A 25,821-nucleotide genomic window follows, 5' to 3' on the forward strand; every position below is an offset into this window, starting at 1 on the left:
AGCATCCAGGAATCACTCTAAATTTTTATACAAGTCTATGTGAAGCAAAATCATTGTACGCTATAGTGATAATGGTAAGATCCTTATATCAAGGCCTTTGTGATGAGAATGCCAGTTCTATCCTTCTTTTACTCTCTATAATTCTCTTTTGTGTAACTTTGAAAATGGAATTTATATTCGTTGGAAAATGTATAATACAATGTAATCGGTATAACTCTTTTTAAAAATATCTCAGTGAATTACAAAATTCATGAAGAACTTTTTTTTAAATGTGAAACATTTATTAAACCTATGTTTCCAGAATAAATCATTTTGTTAGAGTCTCCCACCTAGAGCCACAGTGTATTTGGCACAATGAGTCAATGAATTTAAGTTTAAAAATCTTATGGTTCCACTATAAAAATGTAAGCATACTAGTTTACTATATTATGAGTAATTGGTTGATATTACCTTTTCTGAGTGATACATACATTTAAGATAAATCTTTATTTAAATTTGTTTTTACATATAAATGAAAGCAAAACCAAGTATTATTATTTTGGTAGATTTAGATTAATATTATAATACTGACCAAGAATGTGTAACATTTTCTTTTGGGGGGATTACTTGACACTCGACAGAGGAGGGGGAAGAGGAAAAGGAAGGGAAAGGGGAAAGAAAAGGAGGAGGAGAAGGGGAAGCGGAAGCAGAAAGAGAAAGAGGAAGAGGAGGAGCTTGTTTTCCAGATTTCAACTTTTGACTGTAAATATACTTTGTAAATATACTGGAGAATCCACACTGATAGTTCCATAAATTTTCTATTATTTATTTTGTAATTGCACCTAAATCACAATAACTTGTCTAACTGCTGCCAGACCATATAAAATATATCTTTTACTATTCAATGCAGTCTGTTTTCATGGCCACTATAAACTAAAGGACATGTTTAAAAGACACAATAGGCTTCTGTATACAGGGAAGGCGTCTTTGTTTTCTTGTAGAATAAATTGTTTTCCCACATAATAGCTTCCACTGTATGCATTTTCTATGTCCCTGGTCCTTTTGTGTTGCTGGCTGAACATTCAAACCAAGAGCCATAATTCTTAAGTTGACCTTATTCAATATTAAAGAATCACTGACATAGAAAAATGACCCGAAGAACCTGAATGAAAGATTTCTAACAATGTATGTTCCCATTCCTCACCATCACAAATGATTACATCTTCAGCAACGATGTGCAATTATACATTCTGGTGTCTGTTGTATTGTTTGGGTACAACCCCCATGTATCCATGTGGCTCCTTCTCACCAATGAAATCCATTCTAATATTCCTGGTTGTAGCAACAGCAAACCATCAGAAGGTTATCCCTAGTTGTTTCTGCTTCTGGAAGTTCTGCTGAAGAGCATTTCTACTTCCTGTTTGTTTTTTTGTTTTTGTTTTTGTTTTGTTTTTTGCTACAGCAGATTTTCCCCTAAGAGTTGCATTCCTCACAGTGACACGAGAGGATGTAGCGGTAGGTGGCAGTAAGTCTCATTCCACCAGAACAGCGCAAACGCATAGCCTTCAGTTTAGAAGTCTGTGGCCGGCAGCAATGACATGTGGATCGGAAAGGCTGTTTCAGAACTGTACTGAAGGACACCATTGGCTCTGAGCGTGATGTCTGAGTGCACTGTCCCTCACAGCGAGCCAGCAGCACCATCTGTAAAGAAAGGAGACCAAAAGATCAGAAAAGAAGAGTTAGCCCTAAAGAGTGCAACATATAATACAAGTAGAAAATGTGGGGCTCAGAACTGTATGATTCTTACATCCCAATCATTAAACTGGTGAAGTCTTATATATGTTGTTGAGCCATTTTAAAGTCTGTATAAAACTTACAGTAATCCTCCTTGCACATATAAATAGCCATATCCCAAATGTTATATCATGGACAGTGCATATTGTATTAACTATATAAGCATCTGCATGGTATATCAATATTTTCAGTGTATTTTTAATCACTCCCATTCAATTTAATAAAAAGACATTTCTTTCAAAAGAAGAACAAAGCTGATGGAGTTCTCACCATGTATACTGTATATAGTATATATTGAAAGGTGTGTGTGTCCTGACTTTTCACATTTAATTTATGAAGGGAAATTTATGAGGAACTGTCTGGAAGGGTTTTTTTTTTTTTCTAATCAGGATTCATGGGCAACCAGAGAGACTTCAGAATGATGGAACAGCATGCCACAAAGAGAAACTCAACAAAATCTCACAACTATAAAATTTTACACCATGTACCACCTAAAGAAAGGGGAATCATGAGATCACGCTGTAAAATAACCTAACTAAAATGCTGAATATTGCAAAAATTAAGTAATTTATTATGGCAAATTAAAAATGGTGCATTTTGATCAGATACATAATCTGTCACTTCATAGAATACAATTTAATACAAATTCAGATTCTAAATTCTAATACAAATTCAGATTCTAGACTAGTATTGTCGCTAGCCTTGTAGTCAAGGTTTATGTTTGGGTGAAATAATAACAATGAAGAGTTCCTTTATTAAGGAACTTAATAAACACTTAATTTAAGTAAAATTACAGCAGTTGAACCCACTACATCAAGAATGTCAAATTAGATTTCATTGAAGGCCACATCAGGGTTGTGTTTGACCTCGGAGGGCCGGGATGGGCATGGCCAGGGTGGGAATGGCCAGCATGATGTCACTCGTTTCTGCCAGAGAAACTGTGACAGCCTCCTGCGGCCCTCACGAGGGGCCCTCACGAGCTCCATTTTCAGCTGGGACAGCCATCTGCAACCCTCTGCCAGTGAAAACAGAGCTTGGGGGGTTCATACGCAGCCCTTGTAAGCTCCTTTTTCAGCTGGGACAGCCTTAGTGCAACCCTCTGCCAGTAAAAATGGAACTCAGGAGGGCTGCATGTGGCCCTTGTGAGCTCTGTTTTCACTGGCAGAGGCACCTTGGGCAAGTCCTTAGCTGTTTCTAGGGTGGCCCTGCAGGCCAAATCTAACCAGATCTAAGCAGGTCTTGAGTTTGACACCCCTTCCCTACATTATTTAGGAATTCACTAAATTTGTCTAAATTTTCAGCCATCTGTATATGCTATGGAACAAAATAAGACCATATATGAAGTACAATTGTGCATTGGTGAACATGTAATTGATAAATTGAAATTTGAAACAGAGGAAAAACAGGTTAAATAATGTATCATAAGGTAGGCTATGAATTTTAGTTTTAATATACAGATAGACTAAAGGGAAAATATGTGATTGAAAGGGTTGAAATTTAGGCTGTTATAATCTTAAAGAGATTTTTTGTAAAATGATGTACTGTTGAGATATATCAGGAGAGAAATTGTCTAAAATGTATAATAGCACTTCAAATTCAAATTGGAAATGCAAACAACAAGGGACATTTTATCATGTTTAGTGGACATGTAAGAAAACTAGAAAGTTTTGGATTCAAATACACATGTTGATGCAGAGCATTTTAAAGATATACAACTGAGAACAGAAGTCTTTCTTTTGGGACTGATGGAGAAACTGCTGGAAAAAGTCAGGGAACATTGCTTTTGTATGTGATAACTGCAGTGAGATTATTGTATGCACAAACATGGAAAAATTGTCCACAATGGAGGAATGGTTGTTGAAGATGATGGAAATTTCTGAGATGACTAAATTGCTTTTTTGATTTAGAGAAAAGATAATATCTATGTTTATTGTTGACTGAAAATCCTTTATGGATTTTTGTGTAGAGCAGAAATAAAAAGTTTGGTTAAACTACTAAAAACCAGGGAACTGTGAGTTCTAGTCCCTCTTTAGGCACAAAAGCTGGCTGGGTGATTTTGCGCCTCTCATTCAGCCCAACTCACTTCACAGAGGGGTTGTTGTGGGGAAGGAGGAAGGAATATTAGTTATGTTTGCCACCTTGAGTTGTTTATAAAAATGATAAAGGCAGGATATAAATAAAAACAAATAAATAAATAAATAATGGTTTTATGATTACAGGATAGATTATGGAAAGAACTCTCTCCTATTATATGAACTGAAGTTGATTGAAATTTTAGTTCAGCTTCTTTCTCTAAAATGAAGTGGACAGAAGCATGCATCTTTACATCACATCAAGTAATAAAAGATCATTTTCTGATGATCTTGCATAATATCAAAACATCTCTGGAATTAACCTAATTTTATAAGCAATTATGTATTGATATTAAGCTAATATTTGGTTTTAGAAAATGTAATTGTCCTTCCTTACAAGTTTGGTAGTGCTTGTAATAATTCCACGTAGCTTGAGAAGTTTCCAGCAACACTTACCTTTGAGCTGCATTTGTATAAAGGATGGCTGATAGAATCAACATAGTGATGCCTCATACATCGCCCTGGGTCCGTATCAATCATAAAGGTACTATCCTTTTTACTGCCTGTATCTCCTGTTATTACCAGAAGGGACAGCATGGAAATTGAAGCCGCAATGACATGATTTCCCATCCTTAGTGAATGTCTTAGGAGTACCAGTAGAGGGAGATAGAGTATCAGAAGCCCTCTAAAGACTGAGGCCCAGTCTTTTGCCAAGAAAGCAGAGGGTCTGTTTTAAGTCTCCAGGTTGTCATTGCCGGTTTGGGGTTAGACATTTGCTGAGGTTATAATCCATCAAAACATCTCCTTCATAGCTGGAATAAAAATAAATAAGTTACACTCCTGGAAAACAGCACAATGGCCTCAAGAGGCATAAATTACAATGGAGCTCAAAGTGCTGATGAGGTCCAAGAAACACTTATGGAGTAACCATTGTCCCAAATTAAATATAATGAAAATAAGGGTCAAACCTTGCCAAGCTTAAGGCCTCTTCTATTGACATTATAGTGGGGAGGATTTTAACTTTTAATCCTGAAATGTGGGTGATGAAATCTCTCCACTGGGATCCAACTTAATGAAAATTAGCAAGGCATTTGTGGTTTCTAAATGTAAATGCCTGTATATCCACATGTCATAATAAAAGGCCTATTCTAGGGGTTTAGATCAAGACAGTGTTTCATCAGAGTTGCTGGTTTGGCTTCAAGAGAAAGAGAAATTGGATTCTTCCCTTTCCTGGGTGGGTTGCCTTGTCATTACAAAAGCGAGTTCCTCAGTCATATATTTGTGTCTACAAATATACAACCCACTCATGCTTGTGCGCATTAAAATGTACTGAATGAGACTTATGGAATTAGTGGATGTAATACTGTTTGCAAGGTAAAAATAGATTTTACATCTGCACATGCAAATAGGCTACACATGTCTGTATGTGAACACACGCATGATAGATGTGCTCCATTAAATAGGAAATACATGTATGAAAAAAAGAATACCTATAAGGAGGATAGAGCTATAAACAAAGTTTTTAAAAAATCATTCATAAAGGCACAATCTGATAAAAATCTTGATCTTAAATGTAAATATGACTCTGTTATTAGCAGGTTTTATTTTCATATGCACCTATGAGAAAATTAGTTTTTCCACCTGAGAGAAAAGAACAGCTATTATTAATTAACTCTCTTAATTTATTCAAATACAGTCAAATAATTATGTAAACACATCAGGCCTTAAAATACTAATTACTGAAATACTCAATAAAAGTAGCTGCTAATTTAAAAGAACCATAAAACTCATTCCAAATTGCTTTAAAACAAGAATGCAATAGTTAAAATATAAATGCTGAAAATCTATAAAATGATGGGGCTATAAATATAAATGATTTCAAGTTGCAAAATTGATTTTTGAAAGTCTGAAAGCTGAAAAGATATATACGTTATCTTTATTCATAGAGAGATAACTGTAAATGTTTATCCAGTGATATATATGTAGACATGAGCCAATTGATAAATCAACAGGAACTCTGATCTTGCAGCTACTATTCAACTACTAAACTTATTATGTTCATTTCCATTAGCATATAAGAGCTGTCATTTCTTGCTGTCGAGGCAACCATCAAGAAAAGAGACTTTCCATAGTGACGTAATTATTCAAGGACAGAGCTACATCCTCTATTCCATCTGCTTGGTATCTCCCCCACATTCTTTATCTCCATCAAGGAAGGCAATATGAAGAGTTAAGTGATTTATTTTCTTTCCAACAGAAATCTAGAAGTTGGACACTCCAGTAGGAAGGGAAAAAAGTACATAAATTCTGTTCACAAAGTTAATTTGTCTGTGAACATGAGGTCAGTTCTTAGAAATAATATGGTTTAGTATACAAACTGACGTACAGAGAAAAATAAGGCACCTTCACAGTCTTCACCAAAGCCATTCCAGAAATGCTATTGTATCTGGGTAAATTAAACAGTGTTTCTTTCAGCCAACTGCACAATACTGAACTAGCAATTCACCTTATCCTCATCCTTAGCTTGCTGAGCATTTTCGTAGTAATTTGTTTTCAAACTGTTCTCATGAGAGAGAAAGCTGCAAAGCCATCTTTCCACTAAAATGAAAAAGCTTGGGGAAGTGTTGTGTGGCACCAGGAAACCATCAAGAAGTAAAAACCCAAGCTGCAGCATTACCCTTGCAGACATCCTACTCAACGGTTGGGTCATAATTAAATTGGCTCAGTAAAGTGTTGGGAATGCAGGATGTCAGCAACTTAGTGAAAGCTAATGCTATGCCAATTTTGTACCCCATCATCCCTACTTCTCATTCAGTTTGATGGGAAAACTATGCCACTACTGCTACCAAGAAAAAGAACATGTTATTCTAGCACTTCTGCTCCTTATGAGATGACTGAAGAGACTCTTCTGTCTTATTGTACCCTCACTATAGCACTCTGCTGCTTTCGTGGCTTCCCACACCTTAATTAAATCCCATCGAAACGCATATGGGGGAATTTTGCCTGTGGGTGTGCCCCCCCCCCCCCCCGAATCATGGAAAACCAGGAAGGCAGCAAAGTGTGGAGAGATAAGAAAGAAAAAGGCAATAGCAGCAACTTCTATCATTTCTGAAACTTTTTCAAAAGCTATTTTAAAATGTTCTAAATAATTAAGTAGAGAAAGTGTCAAACCAAAGAATATTGAACAGGACTGATTGTACTTTCACTGAAAAAATACTGCTACTCCCTATTTGAAAATTTGGGCTTCAAATTGGCTGTTTCCTTGAATTAATGGAAAGATTTATCAATGTTACTTCATGAATGTTTAATAAGATTTAATATATAGCAATAGCAACAGCACTTAGACTTATATACCACTCCATATTGCTTTATAGCACTCTCTGTGTTGGCATATTGCCCCCAACAATCTGGTCTTCATTTTACCGACCTTGGAAGGATGGAATGCTGAGTCAACCTTGAGCCAGTCAGGATTGAACTCCAGGCTGTGGGCAGAGCATTCTAACCACTGTGCCACCAAGACTCCCAGGATATATGCTGTCACCATGTATTATAATAATTTTCCTTTCTCTTTTTATATATTGTTTTGTATGGTGTGGTAACATTTCTTGTTTTCATTTTGTATATTACAATAGTAGTGAAAATAATGGGATGTGGCAGTATCTGGAGACAGCAGAAGAGAAGAGAAAGAACTGGAAAAGATAACAAAATATAAAGACCTGCAAATAGAAATAGAACTGTGGCAAAAGAAATCAAAGGTAGTACCAGTAATAATAGATGCCTTTGCTGCAATCCCAAAACAATTGGAGCACCACTTGAATACCATTGACATTGACAAATTCACATCAGTCAATTGCAAAAGGCAGCTTTACTTGGAACAGCTTACATCCTTTCATGATATATGTAACACCGTCAAACATCCATATCTGCCTATCCCTTAGGAAGGACTTGGTAGGCAGACAAAAATACCAAATTCAGTCTGAACATCTGGCTGACTGTGTGATGAATCATCCTAATAATAATGCAGCCCAATGATGATCTTTGCAAAAGCAATCATTAGGCTCCCCTAGGCCTCCTTCTGCAGTCTTTTGTTACATGCCCAAAAGACCCACAATCTCCAGCTAAATGACAAACAACTATTACCAATATATGGGTTTTTTTGAAGTCTGGTTTAATTACTTTATGTACTCCTCTATGATCATATAGCTGTATATTGATAGGCCTCCATTATAAATTGACACACATACATAATATAAACATGTAGATACCAGGAAAGGGGGCATATGCCTCACAGGCATCCTCTTACTTCCCCCTTGCAAGTATAGAGGGTTAATTGTCCTATTAGGAATCACTGTCTCACAAATTTAAAACATGCTTCAAAAATATTGAACAAGAAAGACATTTGAGCAATGAGTAACTCTTGGAACTGAAATGGACTTATTTATCTATTACTAAGATAGTCTTTTGCCCCTTATAATTTTACTGCTGATGTTATTTTTATTGAACAAGTGGTAGGTACATTGGGATATGATGGTTTTGCATATAATGGAAGACTGGAAACTCACTTCAACCTACAAAAATAGTGAATGTCCTCGTCCATCATTTCTATTTGGGACAATGAAGATTACACAATCATTCTGGCTGTACAGTTTCTCCAAGTTGTCCTTTTAGAGCCCAACTGTTTACCTGTAGATTCAAAAGGGAGATGCAACAAACTTAATAAATATTTGATGTATATTAACTGTAGAAATGGCTTTGATTCAACCACAGACTTGTAACACAATAAAATGTTTTTAGAAGAGTGAATTTTGGTTTCTCATCAAATCCCAACTCAATAAACAATTTGGCAGAGAATGCTGGCTCCAAGATTACTAAATTCAGTTTTTCCTTTACATCATTATTATATCTATGATATTACATTTTCCTTTCTTGCAAATAATTTCAGGGATACATAAAACACCTAAATATGAGGCATGAGTTAGAAATTGAAATTGACACTCAGATTTATTTGGCATACATATGATTGTAGAGACTCCTAATTTATTTTTCTTCCTCCATAGCACAACATGTTTTTTCAATGCTGTTTTAGAGCATGAAAGAAACTTTCCATAAATGCATGTTGCTTTTGACATCACTTATTTCTGCTTGAATCAGAACAGGCAGCCCACTTTTGCCTGCCAAATCTGAATGGCAGGAAATTTTGAAGTCATGCAGGTGTCTCTCCCTGTAAGGATCTGTTAAGGCCCTTATCAAGAAAGGAAACCAATCCAGAGAGTCTGCTGTGCAAAGCAACTCATGTTTTCCTGCTTAGCTCCTACATTTGGGTCAATTGAATCCATGCACACATTGCCATAACTACATGTAATTATTTCTGCATAAAGCCAAAAGGGCTATATTCAGGGGTGAAATGCTATTGGTTCGGACTGGTTCGGCCGAACTGGAGCAATGGCGGCAGTTGTTTCGGAGAACCGGTAGCAACGGCAGCGTAAGACTCCACCCACCCACCTGGTCATTGTTACTTCCTGGTTTTAACCAGGAAGTAACCTGTTTTTTACCCTCTGTGCATGAGCAGAAGGGTTTGCGCATGTGCAGAGGGTCCGCGCGTGACGCGTGGCCCGTGCACTTCTGAACTGGTAGGGAAGGTAAGTATATTTCACCCCTGGCTATTTTGCAGCCAAAACAGTCCTTGAAGGGACAATTCAGTCACAAGAGTACATGTAGACCCAGAAATACATAAGTCATCATATATCTATACATATACATGGAATACACATATACCTGAAGAACATCCACCCCTATTCTATATATCTCCTACATAGTCACATACATACAGCTTCACATGTTACTCAGGAATAGTGATTTTTGAGGGCAAGTATATCCTTCTACCAAAATCCAAAATTAAATTCATGATAAAATGCAACCCTTATGAATAACAAAGACTCCACATAGTCATTGAATTGCTGCAACATACAAGAGAATCCCACCTTTCATTTATTTACACTTTATCAGCCTGCAATAGACACAATAGGAGCCAGATGAATCTTCATATATTTCCCATGATTGCCTTTTGGAAAAGAGCAAAAGGCATACCAAATAGATTTTGTCCTTTGTCACTAAATAAAAATTACATTACATGTTTATTTCTCTCTCCCTTTTCTTTTTCTTTTTTCCTTATTGAAGCATTTGTGTATCGCTGATGATTGGTTGGGCAATGATTTGAGCACATTTGAAACTCATTTTATACCGATTGTAGAATGCCCAATGAAATTATGAAGCAGCTGTGGTTCATTCAGAGGTAAAGAGGAGAAAATAGAGGCAATATAAAGTATACTTCCAAACAAATAACAAAGGGTCACTCCCCACTCTGACACAATTTTGTATGGACACCAAATTCAACATTTGGAGTCTGATGTTCTCTGATGGAGATGCATGGAAAACTGGCTACAATATACCCCAAATTGCTTAAAGCCTGTTGAACATTTGGCCTACAATTTATGAACACTAATCTAGGATTGTATAAACAATATGCTGTTTAAGCATGGAATCTGATCAAATTGCCTACAATTGAAGGGTGGGTCTTTTGGCTTATGTCTTTATGCTGTCCTGTCATGGCTATTGAGTATTCCAACATAAAGATGGAATCCACCTGCAATCCTTTCTTCAGGAAGTTTGGGGGGGGGAGTATTTTCCTTGAAGCCAGCATTTTACCTGAAGCCATTTTGCTAAATTCTAGTGAACAATTGCTAGGCCTGGGCTCAGGGGCTATGGTTTCATCTTCATGAGGTACTTTGGGATAAACTATGTCTTGCTGATGATTCACTTCACATCTTTCATAACTCCTCCTAGTTATCTCCATAGTGTCAAATAGTGTCAAATGTGGTATCTTAATTTGATACTTGTTACTAGTAAACTTATTTTGTCTCTCTTCATGGTCAAAAAGAAAGACTTGGGACACCCAAATGTCAAATCCCATTTTAAACTTATCAATAGATTTTGTCCTTCAGAATACAGTTGTTTTGAAGATAGAAAGTGAATGTGTAGCAGAAAGAATGGATCTAGGTCCTGAATCTTTGTAGAAAGGATAAGATCAAAACATTTAGAATATCAGAATCATCCTTCTCATCTTTTCTACTACCTTCTCTTATTGGTGGTATTATGATTATATTACTTTGTTGTTTGTATGTACATTGATGTAGCTTATGCACTGGAACAAATTCCTTGTGTGTCCAATCACACTTGGCCAGTTATTCTACTCTTCTCTATTCCTAAAATGGAGGAACTAAGAGAAGGCAGAAAAATTTCTTTGCAAATCCTGTTAGGAATCAAGGAAGCTGCTTGTCCTCTACTAAGTCAGACCACAAGCCCTTGTCCAGCATAGTTTAGTGTTGTGGGAATTTAGATGGGGAGTCTCCATATCAGGTTGGCAATGCCAGAGATTCAACCTGGAGGTTTTTGCAGCAAAGCATGAACTCCACCATTTTGCTGAAGTCATATACCAAATGAGTGAGGTGAGGAGGTGGGACTTAGACATACAACTACAACAGGAACTGGTTTATATTTTAAGGTCTGGGCATTTGGAAAATCTCTTCTGCCTCAGTCTATTGGTCAAACTTCCTTACTGAGAGGCTGGCATCAGCTGTGCAGAGGTTTAAACTAGAGTACATGGGATCATCCATTGTACTACAGTCTTTATTCATGGAGCAATGGGAAAAAAATAAACATGTGGGAGATATAGGTTCCAAGTTTTCACATATTTCTTTAGATATTTTTTTATCCTGCCTTCATTATTTTACAAGTAATGCAAGTATACATGACACTCCTTCCTCCTCCTGTTTTTGCCACAACAACCCTGTGAAATGGGTTGGGCTGACAAAGAGTGACTGGTTCAAAGTCACTCAGCTGGTGTTTTTTGGCATATTTGATATGTACATAAGCCACATGGAAATGCCAATGGCAGCATGTGCTTCTATTGGAGACTTAGATTAGGGGACTCCTCTAGTATGTAGATTCTGCAATAACTATTGTGTGCCTATACATTTTCTAGAAATCAGTGCTAGTCAGCTAAAGTATGCCCTTATCCTATCAGATTTCAGTCAGTTACTGAAGCCATGAAAAAAAATCTGTGCAAGATTGTACAAATTATGGTCTACCACAAGTTTCATGATAAGTATTGTATAGACGTACAATATAAGGAGTAGGGAATGGTACACTCAAGACTTGTTTGGACCCTTTCCTGGAAATCCCCCTCCTGCTCATTGGGTTGAAGCATGCTATAATATGGTCCTTAAGGGTACTATTAATTAGACCCTGGGATGCCCCTAGAAAACACAGTACTTTTTCATTGAAAACCCCATACTGCTAATAGTGGGATGCGATGTTTACTAGTGGTCCTAGACATAGCTAAAACCAGCTTTTCAAAAAACAAAATCGTAGCCATCTGAGTCTACAATTCCCAGGGGAATGCCCAACCTATATAACTCTGTTTTATGTCTAATAAGCTTGAAGTTTCAATATCAGGGCTTACAAGTATATCCAATATGGATATAATCAACATTATCACATGACTGACAAATACTTATATGTGAGTATCAGAGCTTTATCTTCTACAATCTGAAAACAGAACATAACTTCTGAAGGCTGGATGTCTTTTAAATTTTGGTGAATAAAGTTTGGCTTTCCTACACCTTCAACTTTGCTATTATAAAATGCTAAAATGTTATTATTTTAAATTCTAATCTGATTCACAAAGCAGCTTTAAATTCTAACTACATGGGGGAGTGACATTCTGCTAGAATTTATAATTTTTACAAAATGAAGAATTAGTATTTCTTTGATGCTTTAGATAGAAAAACCTGAACCCAGGGGTTGTTCCCCCCACCACCACTGTGTAAAGATTAATCAAGACGAATCTGCCTTCATGGGTGAGATACACTGCAGAGAATTGAGTTTCCTAATCACATCCAATTGTTCCCATAGCCTTCAGCCTTTCCCCTTTGGTTAACAATCAGCCTGCATAAAAAAGAGTTCTAGCAATTCACAAGATTGATCACCATTTGGTAACATGTGAACTGGGAAGAGTGGTGGAAGCCCTCTCTACTGAAGAAAACTCTCATTTCCCCACTTTCTGTTCGCTAGCCAGACATGTTGCCAAAAAAATCTTTGAACAGGCTTCTAGGTAACTGAAAACTGACTAATTTTAATTAAAATTTAGAAGCTTCTAGAACAATTAAGAAATATTGATATTACTGAACAACTCTTTTAAAATGTGGAACCAATTTTTTTAAAAGAAGCAGGACTGTGATAATCAATACACACAGACTAGAGGAAGTGAACATATATTCAATATAAAATCTTCCTTTTTAAATTAAAATCAAGGATAAAAAGAGAAAAATTCCCATTTGAAAATATTTCCTGATACAAATTCTGTGAATCCTAACTATCAAAAGTACAACCATTAACATCTGCATTGCCAAGAGCAAACATCCCAATCTAATTCATGTTCAATTAATACCTCCATAATCCCCAACTCATTGTGGAGAACATTTGATTGGAAATGCAGGCCTAGTGGGAAGGACTACTTTGATAACATAGGAGGAAAGATATAGATGATGATGATGATGATGTTCGTCCATCATTTTCGAAGAGGACATCTAACAAGTTGTGGGCTGTCCAGCATGTGTCCACGGGTGGCTGGTAAGGCCTATACGGGCATGGAATGTTCTGCCACATGTTGGGCAGACGTGTGTGGGCACCACTATTGTAGCATTTGCAGCTCTGGCTTTGCGGAGTGCTCGCTTCTCTTGGTGGATCAACGTGCACCATGTCAGTGATAGATAGATAGATAGATAGACAATGATAGATGATAGATAGATAGATAGACAGACAGACAGACAGACAAATGGACGGACAGGTGGGTGGGTGGGAGAGGAGGGGGTAGATAGGTCAATAAATAAACTTCTTTTTCTGCTCCTCATTTTCCCCTTACTATAGTATGAACTGAATAGCAGAGAGAGATAAGTTTATTTATTGATAGGCTCTGAAGATTCATGAAATGTGGAGGTTAGATTGGCCCCCACTTTGACATTCTTTCACAAGGCCCTTAAGACCTGGTTTTGCCAACGGGCCAAAGGAACCTAAAGTGGCTTATCTGATCTATTGTTATTGCTGGGTGGGGGTAGTCTGTGCAAAAATGCTAGAGAGATATATAGGATTCCAAGAGAGAAACATAAAAGAATCACTAAAAAATCAATAAAGGATGAAATTTTTAAAAGGCTGAGAGATGATGAATAGAGATATAATATTTTGCAATATAGTAACAATAGAAATAAGTGGAAAGTTTAAACTGGGAAAACAGTAGTATATATATAGACATATAATGGAATTTATTATAAATACAAATACATTACAATTAGGAGGTAAAAGACTAGGATTAGGTATATCTAAAGGTATTATGATCAACAGGGTGTAAAAAATATATTGGAAAATATAGTTTTCAAGGACTATAAATTCAGGGGACTTAGAGATATGTGACTCCTCTACTCACAAAAGAATTCCCTATGCCTCCAGGCTTGAAATTTTGCGCTTGGACAATCTGGAACTGCGCCACCTGCAGTCCGATCTAAGCATAGTACACAAAATTGTCTGTTACATCTTGCCTGTCAACGACTTCTTCAGTTTCAATCACAATAGTACACGGGCAAACAATTGATACAAACTCAAGGTAAACCGCTTCAAACTCGATTGCAGAAAATACGACTTCAGCAACAGAGTGGTCAACGTCTGGAATGCTCTACCCGACTCCATTGTTACAGCCTCAAACTCTCACAGCTTCAATCTAAAACTGTCTACCGTGGACCTCACCCCATTCTTAAGAGGTCCATAAAGGGGATGTGCCTACCGCCCCTGTCTTACTGTCCCCATTTATCTGTATTTACTTCCTTTGTTCATGTTTATCTTCATACCTATACTTGTTATCATGTTTGACAAACAAATTAAATAAATAAATAAATAAATAAATAAATAAATAAATAAATAAATAAATAAATAAATATAAGCTTGGGACTGATTAAATTTTATTGATTACTAGTTTTATTGGTATTTATAGAAAGTTAAGATATTGAAAATGTGGTGAAACACTGAGTAATAAATTGGGAAAATATTAGTGTAATATTGATTGATACATAAAAGAATATATTATAATTATAAGGAGCACATTTAGGCTAGAAGTTGGAAGATAAAAAATCTGTATATGTAATTGTATTATTACTGTGAGCACTGTATGAAAAATATGTCAACCCAGTCATTATACTGTCCACAAAAAAATGGTTGTTAAAGAAAAACTGTAAATAAAACATATACCAAAAAAAGATTCATGAAATGTGGAGGTTAGATTGGCCCCCACTTTGACATTCTTTCACAAGGCCCTAAAGACCTGGTTTTGCCAACGGGCCAAGGGAACCTAAAGTGGCTTATCTGATCTATTGTTATTGCTGGGTGGGGGTAGAGCATTATTTTTGTTGTTTGTATATTGGTTTTTTATTTTTTTAAGACACCCAGAGTCACTGAAAGGGAGTGGGGAGCCACACAAATTTTCTTAAATAAGTTTTTGAAATCCATATAAACCTTAACTTTATTGCACCATATGCCTTCAAACCTCATGTATAATCTTCTAACTCTAAAGGTATCTTGTTTCTCAGTAACATCCATGAGGTCAGACCTGGACAATGTGCTGCCAGAACCACTATTTTCTTGCAGCATTACTGAGAACAAAGTTCATTCATCCTCATTTGACCCAATGCCTACATGCCATTTATTGGTCAGCCAGAATGTCTCTGAACAGAGATTTAGTATTCTTTCACAAAAGCACTAAACAACTCAACTCACAGATAAGAAGCCCAAAGAAGATGTCAAGAAACTCTCTCTTGCTTCTCCTGATGCCCTCTCCGTAATGCCTGCCCCTTTCTCAGTTAGGCAATGTGACAGGGAGATAACCACCATTTTGAGCTTGGGCTTAAACTCCTTCCACTTCCACTTTGCCATATCCCATAATGATTGATGATTGTTTTCCTGACACCAGGTGACTGTTAGTGGGAGGGGAAGTGAAGCCAATGGAAGCAATCTTGCCTTTTAATAAGTAATTAAGGATTGCATCATTTCTCAGCCTTGCCATTTTTACAGAGTAGGGACCAGCAATGGGGGCAACACAGTTTAGGCTGACATACTTTTCTGCCAGCACCTGGTTGATAGCACATTAATACAGTCATAAAGAAGAACCTCCCTCTTCTCCCCTCTCTCCCTCCTTCCTCCCTTCCTCCCTTCCTCCCTCACCCTCACCCCCTCTCTCTTTCTCTTTCCCTCTCTTACACACACAGATATTGTCAATCACTTCAAGAGCTAAAAAGAATTTTTTAAAAATGAACAAAGAATTGCTTTTTTGCTGTATCTTCAGCTACATCTTTTCAATTTATGCAAGCCCTATTTTCCCTGAAAGAGTATTTAATTGTGAACAGATAAAAGACCCACACATCTCTATTATTTCTATTAAGAATACAAATGCACCCTTGGAGATCCCATTCATAGAGAGCTTCATCGTTGCGGCAGTGATGTGCATGTCACTGCCATGGAATGCTCAACCTTTGCCAAACCAGACACTGGGTATTAACTCCAGTGCTGAACTTGCTTGTCCTAAAGGGCAGTATGGCCCCTTCTGCTCCAACCTCACCACACCAATGTAGATTGTGTCTCTGTTATAATAAGCTTGAAAACCTTGTTAGCAGACTCCCTCACCCCTATGATTGAATTTTGCTGGTGGTGGTGGTAAAATATTATTCAATTTCAATACCACTAAAATAATACGAAAACAACCTTATTCCTGGTGGCTCATAGTCTCCTCGATTATCCTGAACATTTGATTGGTGAATGGTGAGAATAATCAGACAAAAATATTACCTGGAGTTTGTAATTTATTAAGCATGATAATGCCTGGCATGAGAGCTGATACAACAGAGAAGTGACAGTGTTTCCCAAATTCTACACGGAATTAAATTATGTGAAGAAGAAGAAGAAAGTAAGTGGGAGAGGGTGTGGGGGGAGAGACAGAGAGAATATATAGACAACCAGCTGCTCAAAGGCTTACTACAACCCTGGTTTCATTGTTCTGTTAAGTTAGAGGTGGGGCATCAAAGAGATTCCATGCGTGCTGTTACTGAGAAATTTTAATATGTTCTACACTGACACATATAAAAAGGAAATAACAGCTGATTGTAAGTCAGACCAGGCGACAGAATCACACACTCTCTCCCTTTAGATGTATGCAAAATAGTAAGCCCTCCACGAAGGCTGCATCATTGTGTGCAAGGAATCGAGCAAATAAATTCAGGGAAGGAACCACAACTATATTTTGTTATGAAAGTTAACTATACAAATCCTAGGCAGTCATCAGTCCCTAAAGGTAATTAAATTAATGTGTTGTGGCCTCATATCAATTTAGTACCTTAACAATCTCTATTCTTAGCTTACAAGAACCGAGGGATAATAAATGGCATAAGAAGCAATCTACTGAATATTGTTGAGATAAAACTCTTTATCTTTAAAGCAGCACCATGGAATTCACTGCCACGGGATTTTTCTTAAAGCAAGAGCTAAATAAAATCTATGAAATAAAATGGTTGCTATATGAATATGATCAATTAAAATAACAAAAATTAGAATGTTCTGAAGCATTAAAGTTTATTAGTTTTTCAGTTATGCTTCAGAACCCAAGGCAGCTTTTGCCTTAAAGAGATTAAGGAAAACTCCACTTAATTTTTTTTTTCCTGTATAGAACATGGCTTGTTGGTAATCCATGCCAAGAAGGTTTGACAGTTAAGCTTATTAGCAATAAATAGATTTCACTGCATTATTAGAAGAATCCTGCTAGACTGGATGAAGCATCCTTATTATTTTGGTTTCTGAAATGTCTTCCAATTATTGACTATTGTTTCATTTTTCTTCTTTTTGTTTATTTGTTTTACTTCAATGATAATTTCCTATTACTGGATAAAATTCACTGTAGGGATATTTTATAACAGCTATCTAATATAGATATCATATTTTTCTCATTGAGCTTGGAATATAAACAGATTTGGGGGAAAGTCTGAAATGTGACAGATATTTTTCTAACATTTCTTAGCTAGAACAAGCTTTTCTTGGGTTGAATCAAACCCGTATTCTCTGTCAGATTATTTATTTATTTATTTATTTATTTATTAGATTTTTATACCGCCCCCTCTCCCGAAGGACTCGGGGCGGTGCACAGCCAAAGTTAAAAACATACAATATAAACAATTAAAATACGTTTAAAACAGAATTAAATCTAAAATGGCTCCCCAATTTAAAATGCCTTACCCATACCCCTATAAAAAGACGAATTTAAAATTTAAAAATTTAAAATTTCCACATTTAAAAAGGGGGGAGATTTAGGCCAGGCCAGCTTGATAAAATAGAAAAGTCTTAAGCGCGCGGCGGAAGGTGCGCAGATCCGGGATCCTACGTATCTCCGGGGGGAGCTCGTTCCAAATCGTAGGTGCCCCCACAGAGAAGGCTCTCCCCCTAGGGGCCGACAGCCGACATTGTTTGGCCGACGGCACCCGGAGGAGCCCCTCTCTATGGGAGCGTACTGGCCGGTGGGAGGCTATTGGTGGTAGCAGGCGGTCCCGTAAATAACCAGGTCCTAAGCCATGGAGCGCTTTAAAGGTGATAACCAGAACCTTGAAGCGCACTCGGAAGACCACCGGGAGCCAGTGCAGCTCGCGCAGGAGAGGTGTCACATGGGAACTCCAAGTCGCTCCCATCACCACCCGCGCGGCCGCACTCTGCGCCAGTTGGAGCCTCCGAGTGCACCTCAAGGGGAGCCCCATGTAGAGAGCGTTGCAGATTAGATGTATGCCCATCCTTATGTAATGGGGTTGATTCTCTGATAAAGAAAAAGTCTGAAATATATAAAATAAGAAGATTGTCTAATACATTGTTTACTCTATTTGGTCACCTTTTGATACATTTGGACTAAAATTCTCAGAACTTTCATCCACTGATAGTTTGAAATTCTGGGAATTGAAGATGCAGCCCATCAAGAGGGCATCAGATCGGAGGAGGCTGAATTAATCAAACTATTTATTACCTCTTGCAATTACATATCTTCTTCCCTGCTTCCCTCACTTTGCCTAGAAAAAAAGGAAAGTGGCTTATCTGGTTTGGACTTTCTAGTTAACCCAATAGTGTCCACCTTGACTAGTAGTAGCAGCAGAAGCTTTTTAACCTTTCAAGCAAAGATTACCCAGAAATGGTTCATGCCATTTTTTTTCACCATCTGCATGCCTCTGCAGTGCTTAAATGAAAGGCCGTCTTCTCTTGACTGAATACATACATCAAGTACATATATCAAGTAATTTATTTTGAATGCAACTGCAGGATGCTCATCTTGGTTTGCATTTTTTTTCCTACTAGTCAATTTGCTGTGTATAGTTCAGAACACAAGTACTAGAAAACTAATACAGCTTCTCTCTCCAGCATTTCCTCACAAAAGTTTTCTCGTTCTCATTCTCTCTCTCTTCCTGGTCCCTTCATATACATTGAAAATTGAAAATGAAGGCCTCATTTCCCATTTTCATGAATTATGAAAGGACATTTTCTGTCTCCACAACCAATAAACAATTGTGAGATAAAATTCATTGGGGCAAAAAAACCCTGCATGTTCACCACAGAAAAACATGTGGGCATTTGTGTGTATACAGTGTAAGAAAGGCAGTAGAATTGCTACAATAAATTCCTTCCTCGGGGCTAAGTAAGACTACATCTTAATGCCCATGTTCACTCCCACCGAACTAAGATTTGATATAAAATGATAGCTATAGATGACAGACAGAAAGGTAGGTATGAATGGACCATGCTGCTTCAATTTCAGATTTTATTTACTTTATTGAAAGTACCTGTAATACAATCTGGATCAGGACCATAAGGCATAGGAAGGGCAAGCACCATCTTTTTTTCTAGCTCTTTTGTTTGAAAGACTAAATAGAATGACCTCCACCATTGTCAGTCCTAGACTCTGCAAAAAGGAAAGGAGGGCACTCTGATCATGATGTCTTTGGACTGTCCTTCCCCATATTTCTAGCTCAATTATGAAACAGAAAAGGCTTAGATTCTGAATCTTCTGCAATTTTGAGGACAATTCTCCCCAGCAGAAACATGCTTGAGAAAGAACTGAGTATGAAGAAGAGATGCTTCCCTCTGAGAGAGAGCCAAGATGTTGTCTAATCAAGTGCGCTGGTGTTTGTGTTTCTAAAATTGATTCTGTTAGGAAATGGCTATTGCCTAACTGGTTGGGTTGGCAATATATATAAACCATCAATGCATGTTTGCAGTCAAAATGTATTGTATAGCTTTAAGACTGTAATGCTGTATTGCATCATGCTGTATTCTGATTGGCTAGCTCTGTAGCCAATGTACTTAAGAGGAAGCTTGAATCATGGCTTATTGTTCTTATTACATTATTATTGTTACCTCTGCTCCTCTCTGCCTGTTCTCTCTGCATGATCACTGCTTGATCATTGCTACTTGTTGTTTTCTACTGTTTTACTGATTCTTTTACTGCTGTACTTGTTCCTGTTTGTAACTCCAAAAAGAACTGTTTTATTGCATATGACTTCAACAACTGGTAAGAAGACTTTGTCCTTGGAATATCACTGGACTGACAATTTAATTCTCTTTATCTGTGTATGACCTGGATTGTTTATTGGACTTTGCTTTGCTTTTTCCTAAAAGTAAAAGAATATCACAACTCAGTGTGTCTGTATTGACAGTGCTTATTCACATCACTCTCAGCCGTTTTCTCATGTGCACACCCTTGCTCCTCAAGGGTTACTCTGCGCATATTCCTTAACATTGGTTATGGGCCCAGAATACTGAGAGTTGGTGTAAATACACAGTACCATATTCAGACAGCTGTGTTTGTGGTTAATTGTCCAAGTGAAGATGGCACAAGAACAGTCATCCAGCATATCCATGATAGCCCCGTTGGATGGAACAAACTATGTTTCCTGGTCTATGAAATGCAGCCTACTTCTGCGTAAGGAAGGGCTATGGGATGTAGTTATTAATCCACCAGTTGTAACTGATTGGAATCCAGCGAACGATGAAGATGTGAAGAAAATAGCAAACTTTTACCAGGATAACAAAAGGGCTCTTTGTATAATTGGACTGACACTGAGTGACCAGCAGCTAGTCTATATTCATGGTGAGGATTCTGCTGCCAGGTGTTGGAACAATTTGAAGAGGATTTATGTTCGTGATAGTGTGGGAGCACACATACATCTTATACGTAAACTGTTTAGAGCTTGTCTTCTGAAAGGTGGAGATATGTTAGCTCATTTGGAGTTTATGAAGAGAACTTTATAAGAGCTACATGAAAAAGAGCTAATTTTCTCAGAACTGCATCAGGTTTATATCATTCTTTCCTCTTTGGATGAAAGTTATGATGATTATGTGTCTTGGAAAAAACTGGAAGTTTTGACCAGAGATGAACTATCATTGACTGGCATAACCGGAAGATTGTTAGAAGAGTCCATAAGAAGGCAAGAAAGAGACCAACTGAGAGAGAGACAACCACAAGAAGAAAAACTGTCTTCAACTGCCTATACTGTTAGAAAATGTTTTTCTTGTGGGGCTAAGGGTCATATAGCTAGATTCTGTAAAAAGGGTAAGAAAATGAATACTGGTAATCAACAGAGTCAAAAAGAATGTTAATCTAGCTATATCCAGTTCCACTACTGTAAACCATTATTTGTGGGTAGTTGACAGTGAAGCATCGCAGTCTACCACTAAAAATAGAGGTTTGTAAACGTGACTAATAGTAAACAACATGTATCATTAGCCAATGGATGGAAAATGAAAACATCTGGAGAAGGTATTGCATATTGTTCATGTATAAATGAGCAGTTACCAATGTTGTATATACCTAAACTAAAATTCAAGTGTGTCTGTATTGACAGTGCTTATTCACAATCATTCTCAGCCGTTTTCTCGTGTGCACACCCTTGCTACTCAAGGGTTACTCTGCGCATATTCCTTAAGAGATTCAAAGCTGCTTTCTAATCCAAGTCATCTTAAATGTTTCAGGCTCAAATTGCCCTAAGTTATTTGGCTCCTATGCTGTTCCTGTCTGTTTTCTAAGCTATCTTCAAAAATTCAAGTTTTTGGTTGCAAAACATTGGGCACAGGGCTGGGCTGCCCACCCTAAGACTTGACTGATTGTTCCCCAATCCTTGTTCTTCTCATATATATGCAGGAAAGACAAGTCTCAGCTACACAGCTACACAGACCACTTTACCAGTGCCTGCTTTGTTGTTTGTTTGTTTGTTTGTTTGTTTTTTGTGAGATTGTTCTACCTCGCTAGCATCATGCTTTCCCAGAGATTTCCATACACAGATGCCTTCACATCCCTTCCTTTCTCCTTATCATTGCTCGTTAGATCCTAAGACCCTTTGTAGGTCCAGGAAAACTTGTAAGAATAAAGAATTGATGATTCAGTTTCCTAGAAAAAAGAAAGTAGCAACTTTCCCATGTTGTAACTTTTTTAAAGAGGAAGGGTAAGGAAGCTTTGCAAATGGGGAGAATGTTTTACCCAGCTTGGGTAGAAATCAAAACAGTGCCCACTAAGAGATGCAAGGATTGAACGAAGCATAAGTTTCTAGAGATTTCAATGAATTAAAAAGGCATTGCTAGATCAATGTAGGATTATAAAAAAGTAGCAGTTGTCAACCAGCAGAGAACATAGAAGCTTGCTAGCCTAGGTTGAAACAACAACACAGAACAGTGCCCAGACACTGGAGGGGAGAGAGGTATGTAAGCACCGTATCCCATCAGAGCTAGGGCACTTACTACAACAAAATGAAACTCTGGAGAGCCTTTACACTAAAGGGCTTAAGACTGTTGGTGTCCTAAAATTATAGTTTTGAATCTGAGTTGGAAAACATGTGGGTGCATTTGCAACGGACTGGGAGTGGGGAGATGATGGTGTCATCCTTTCCTGCATTCAAGAAGTGGTGGGTGGAGTACACCGATGGGTTAAGAAGAACATGGAAATTTGTTCCTTAGGATGCAAGGTGGAATTGACTGAAGATAGGTCCCCAGAGCTCTATTTAAAGCATTGGCAGTCAGGAAATTGATTTCATGAGGCATACATGGCGCTATCTTTGAATAAATATGATTGCAGATGAGAGAAGTGGGACTGGCAAATTGGTTTAAGTATAAATGGCCATGTGCAGTAGGGCTGTGCAGCAGTTGGAATCAAAGGGAGGCGTGTGATTCAGAAACATGTAGCATTTGTCAGAAACACCTTAAAGCAGATGGACCTTTCCCGAGCTAAAGTTGCTGCCTTATGTAGCCATGTTTGGATTAAGACATTTCTGGAGGGTGCTTCCATTTTTCTATGAATCCCATTTTCCCCTTCATATTCAAAATGCTGCACAGCCCTAATGTATAATGTAGCATTTGTAAAGCACACACCACTTTTCTTCTCCCTGGACTCCCCACAAATCCACATCTTATAATTGCTTTATATACCCGATATACTGTAGCAAATTTTGGAGTGCATGCATTTTAAATGTATATAAATCGTGGCACTATTATAACTATCATAACATAACAAAACGGAATTTGTTGTGAAGTATTGCTTACTTGGAATAAACACCATTTTGTAAAGGATCAACCATATATTTAAAGTAAAAAATAATTAAACAAACTTTTGTAACTATCTTGGAATGAGGGGTGTGTGTGTGTAGAGAAGGTTGCTACAACAGTGAGTCCCCATGAGATCTAAAACCTAGATTTCCTATTCCTTTGTACATAGCTATTTGGGAATTCTCTGGATCCAATCTGGAAAATCTTATTGATGTTGAATACTGTGCATTCATTATTTTGTGACTGAGGACAATGTGATTAAAGTCAAGAACATTTGGGTAATATGAGAGGGAGTTGGTGGAATTTGTAGTATGATGGGGACTTGGTACCTTATCTTGAGTTAAAAATTGTTCCTTCTAAAAATGTTGCATTTCAGGGCCCAAAATTTCAGTAACATAAACTGTAGGGGTGTGTGCATGCCCTTTAAAAGGTTGTAAAATGGGATCACTGTAGCCTATGATTGCCTCTCCAGGTTACAGTAGCAGATTTCTCAGTATTAGCTGCAATTCTAGGAAGAACTGGGAAGAAAGCTGCTAAATGCAAACCAACATAGATATGACCATCTTGGAAAATCTTGTCTTACCTTTATGGAAAGAAGTCTGTTTCTTTGGTAGGCTATGTACTTTATTATTGTTGGCAAGTAGAATTTTTATTACCTCTCATTTTCTCGCTCTCTCTTTTAAGACATTAGCTTCTATCATACAAACACTGCAAGGTTCAGTAAGAAAAATGTCCATCTAAAACTCAGAATGCCCTTGCCAGACAGCTAGGATGCAACAATAGTTGCCTTAAGGATTTGATTTAGCTTCCCCCACCCCCCACCCCAGTCCCTTGGATTACATTAGCATGTATTACAGCCAGAGAATTGGGTGAAATCCCCCTGCCTCCTTCCGTCTACATAAGGAAACTGATTCTTCCTTGTGTAAATCTTTGGTTGAAGCTGTCAAACATGCATCCACTTAAATCTCAGTCATTATTTTGCATATGGGTTTTGGTCATATCATGTGGTTTAATAGTGGGAAATCCTTTGGAAATGAGATAATGAAACTATATTGCACCTCTTATAACTACATTTTCTGCTACCCACATTCCGGGAGGAATAGAGTCCCAATTGTAAATGAAAAAATCACTTTATTAAAGTGATTTGGGGTATATTCTCTCTATTTTTGGGCTGACTCTGGCTCATGCATTTCCTATACAGCATCCCATTTCAGGTAGTGATTGGGATGTTACTTGTAAGGTAATCTTTCATTGTGTACATTGAATTTTCTTTAGTGTGTTCATTCCAAAATTAGCATTATGCTAAAAAGATTTGCTCACATCCTTCATGCTAACAGGCAGAAATCTCTCAAATTCAAATGCAACCTTTAAAAAAAGTTAAAGGACAATGTTCTTAATCCCACAGTCAAGCTTGTTAATTTTAAGCAGTCATCTCTGACTGCGTATTTTAGCTCAGCATCTGGTGGTAGTTTATATTTTTAATAAAATAATATTTGAGGATTTTTCTATATTTTATCTTACTTTAAGGTCTCTGTTAATTTCATGTTTTAACATTTGTTATACATTTATCCTAAAATCCCATGACCTTTTTATCTTGCAAGGTAATTATTCTTTGAAAGAACCACCACCAAAACATGATTCTAAGATAGAAGAAACTTCTCTTAAGGACAAGCACTAAAGACCTGACAAATTATTTTCTAAACCACTTTTTTGTTGAGCATCCTCTAGTTTGATCTGCCAACAGGCATCTACATTGCATTAATGGTAAGCCGACTGCTCAATATATCTCCTCTGTTCTGCAGCCAAGACAAACACAATGGATTTACTTACTCCCTTTAACCAAACACATGCACATATTAAATCTATTTCTAATCCATAACCAGTGCTGTGTACTCAATGGCAAAACTTCCCTGGACATTTAATAAAGGTTTTTTTTTTAATGACCTCCACACTACCTCCGCACACATGCTCACATGCTCATATATAAAACCTAAAACTATTCTCTGTGAAGGATGACAGACTATGCCTGAAATAAATATTGCCATTGTTTCCAATTATTCTAAGCATTCTATCAGATGACCATCATCCATAAGTTGCAATAAAAGTAAACATTGGTTTCAAAGCAGATGCTTAGCCTATGATCATAGAGTCCCATTATGATGGCATATAGAGACAGTGCTGAGAGTATCCTGATCCTTTTTAGAACTCACATGCAATTCTAATATTTCCTGCTGTCAAGTAATGGTTTTGTGCAAATGAAGAG

At 37.3% G+C, this 25,821-nt stretch overlaps 1 protein-coding gene across 1 annotated transcript; it reads right to left on the bottom strand.

Moving 5' to 3' along the window:
* Window positions 1-1,188: 1,188 nt before the first annotated feature.
* On the bottom strand, window positions 1,189-4,475 carry NDP (norrin cystine knot growth factor NDP). The gene is made up of 2 exons (XM_070943503.1): window positions 4,302-4,475; window positions 1,189-1,680 (listed from the first exon to the last, which is right to left on the bottom strand). The coding sequence occupies exons 1-2, from the start codon at window positions 4,473-4,475 to the stop codon at window positions 1,453-1,455; spliced, it is 402 nt and encodes a 133-aa protein (XP_070799604.1). The 3' UTR covers window positions 1,189-1,452.
* Window positions 4,476-25,821: the final 21,346 nt, after the last annotated feature.

Source organism: Pituophis catenifer, unplaced genomic scaffold (genome assembly GCF_029215685.1).
Source record: "Pituophis catenifer annectens isolate HBS135680 unplaced genomic scaffold, rPitCat1.0.hap2 SCAF_4, whole genome shotgun sequence".
NCBI lineage: Eukaryota > Metazoa > Chordata > Lepidosauria > Squamata > Colubridae > Pituophis > Pituophis catenifer.